Here is an 834-nt window from a genome sequence, read left to right as displayed (position 1 = left end):
GTAAAGGTCAGTGTGCGGGCCAGAGCCTGAGCGGACCCAACATGGGCCGCGTCACTCCAGCATGGCGTCCAGCTGGTCCGCCAGATCATCGAACATGCTGCCGATGTCGTCCAGGATGCTGCCCGTGCTCTTCTCTTCCGCGGCCGAGGGGCTGGGGGCGGGCGCATCGTGAGTGGGGTGGGATGGGTGGGGCCAGCAAAGAACACCCACCCGGATCTCGCTCTAAGCCCCACCCTGCCAGGGGCCATGCCCAGCTTAAGCAAACTGTGTGGGCGTGGCCATCAGAAGACCACGCCCCCGAAGTATGGGCCCCGCCCCGCCCTCGATTCCAGTCTGTGCATATCAGCCTCAGAACGACCTAGGGTGGAGTGTAAACCCTGCCCATGTCTGCCGGCACAGGTAGTGTAGAGAGGAGACAGCTTCAGATCACACCCCCAAGATATTGGTCACGCCTCTCACACTACCCTAAACGGAGCACAGCCGCCTATGAGTTTGCATGGGCTGGCAGACACCTACCACGTTGGACCCCACCCCTCACAGTAAGGGTCAGACCTGAGCCTACAACCCAAAAGTAAAGGTCACGCTCCTTCCTGCAGGACTCCGCCTCCGCCTCAGCCCGCGCACAGCATCTTCAGAAGTACACGCCCAGTCCCTTTCCACACCCACGCCAGACCCCACCCTGCACCTACCGTAGGCCTTGCGTGTCTTCCTGCCGTATCTTTTCTTCTACAGCTTGCAGCGCCGCCGCCAGGCACGCGCTTGTCTCCTCCAGCTTCTGCCGGGCGCTGTCTACAGGCGAGGCGCCGTCAGGCGCAGCGGGGGACACGGCGGCGG

At 63.1% G+C, this 834-nt stretch overlaps 1 protein-coding gene across 1 annotated transcript in view; it reads right to left on the bottom strand.

Moving 5' to 3' along the window:
- Positions 1-6: 6 nt before the first annotated feature.
- The window catches only part of CASKIN1 (CASK interacting protein 1), a 10,909-nt gene continuing 10,081 nt past the window's right edge, over positions 7-834 (bottom strand). Inside the window, exons 19-20 of the mRNA XM_025048407.1 lie at positions 690-832; positions 7-151 (exon numbers count right to left, since the gene is read on the bottom strand). Coding sequence (XP_024904175.1) covers positions 52-151; positions 690-832 — 243 coding nt within the window. The 3' untranslated portion in view covers positions 7-51. The remainder of the gene's footprint in view (positions 152-689; positions 833-834) is intronic.

Source organism: Pteropus alecto, unplaced genomic scaffold, assembly GCF_000325575.1.
Source record: "Pteropus alecto unplaced genomic scaffold, ASM32557v1 scaffold44, whole genome shotgun sequence".
NCBI classification, from domain to species: Eukaryota; Metazoa; Chordata; class Mammalia; order Chiroptera; family Pteropodidae; genus Pteropus; species Pteropus alecto.
Note: the sequence above shows the minus strand (reverse complement) of the source record. Positions and strands in the feature narration are given on the sequence as shown.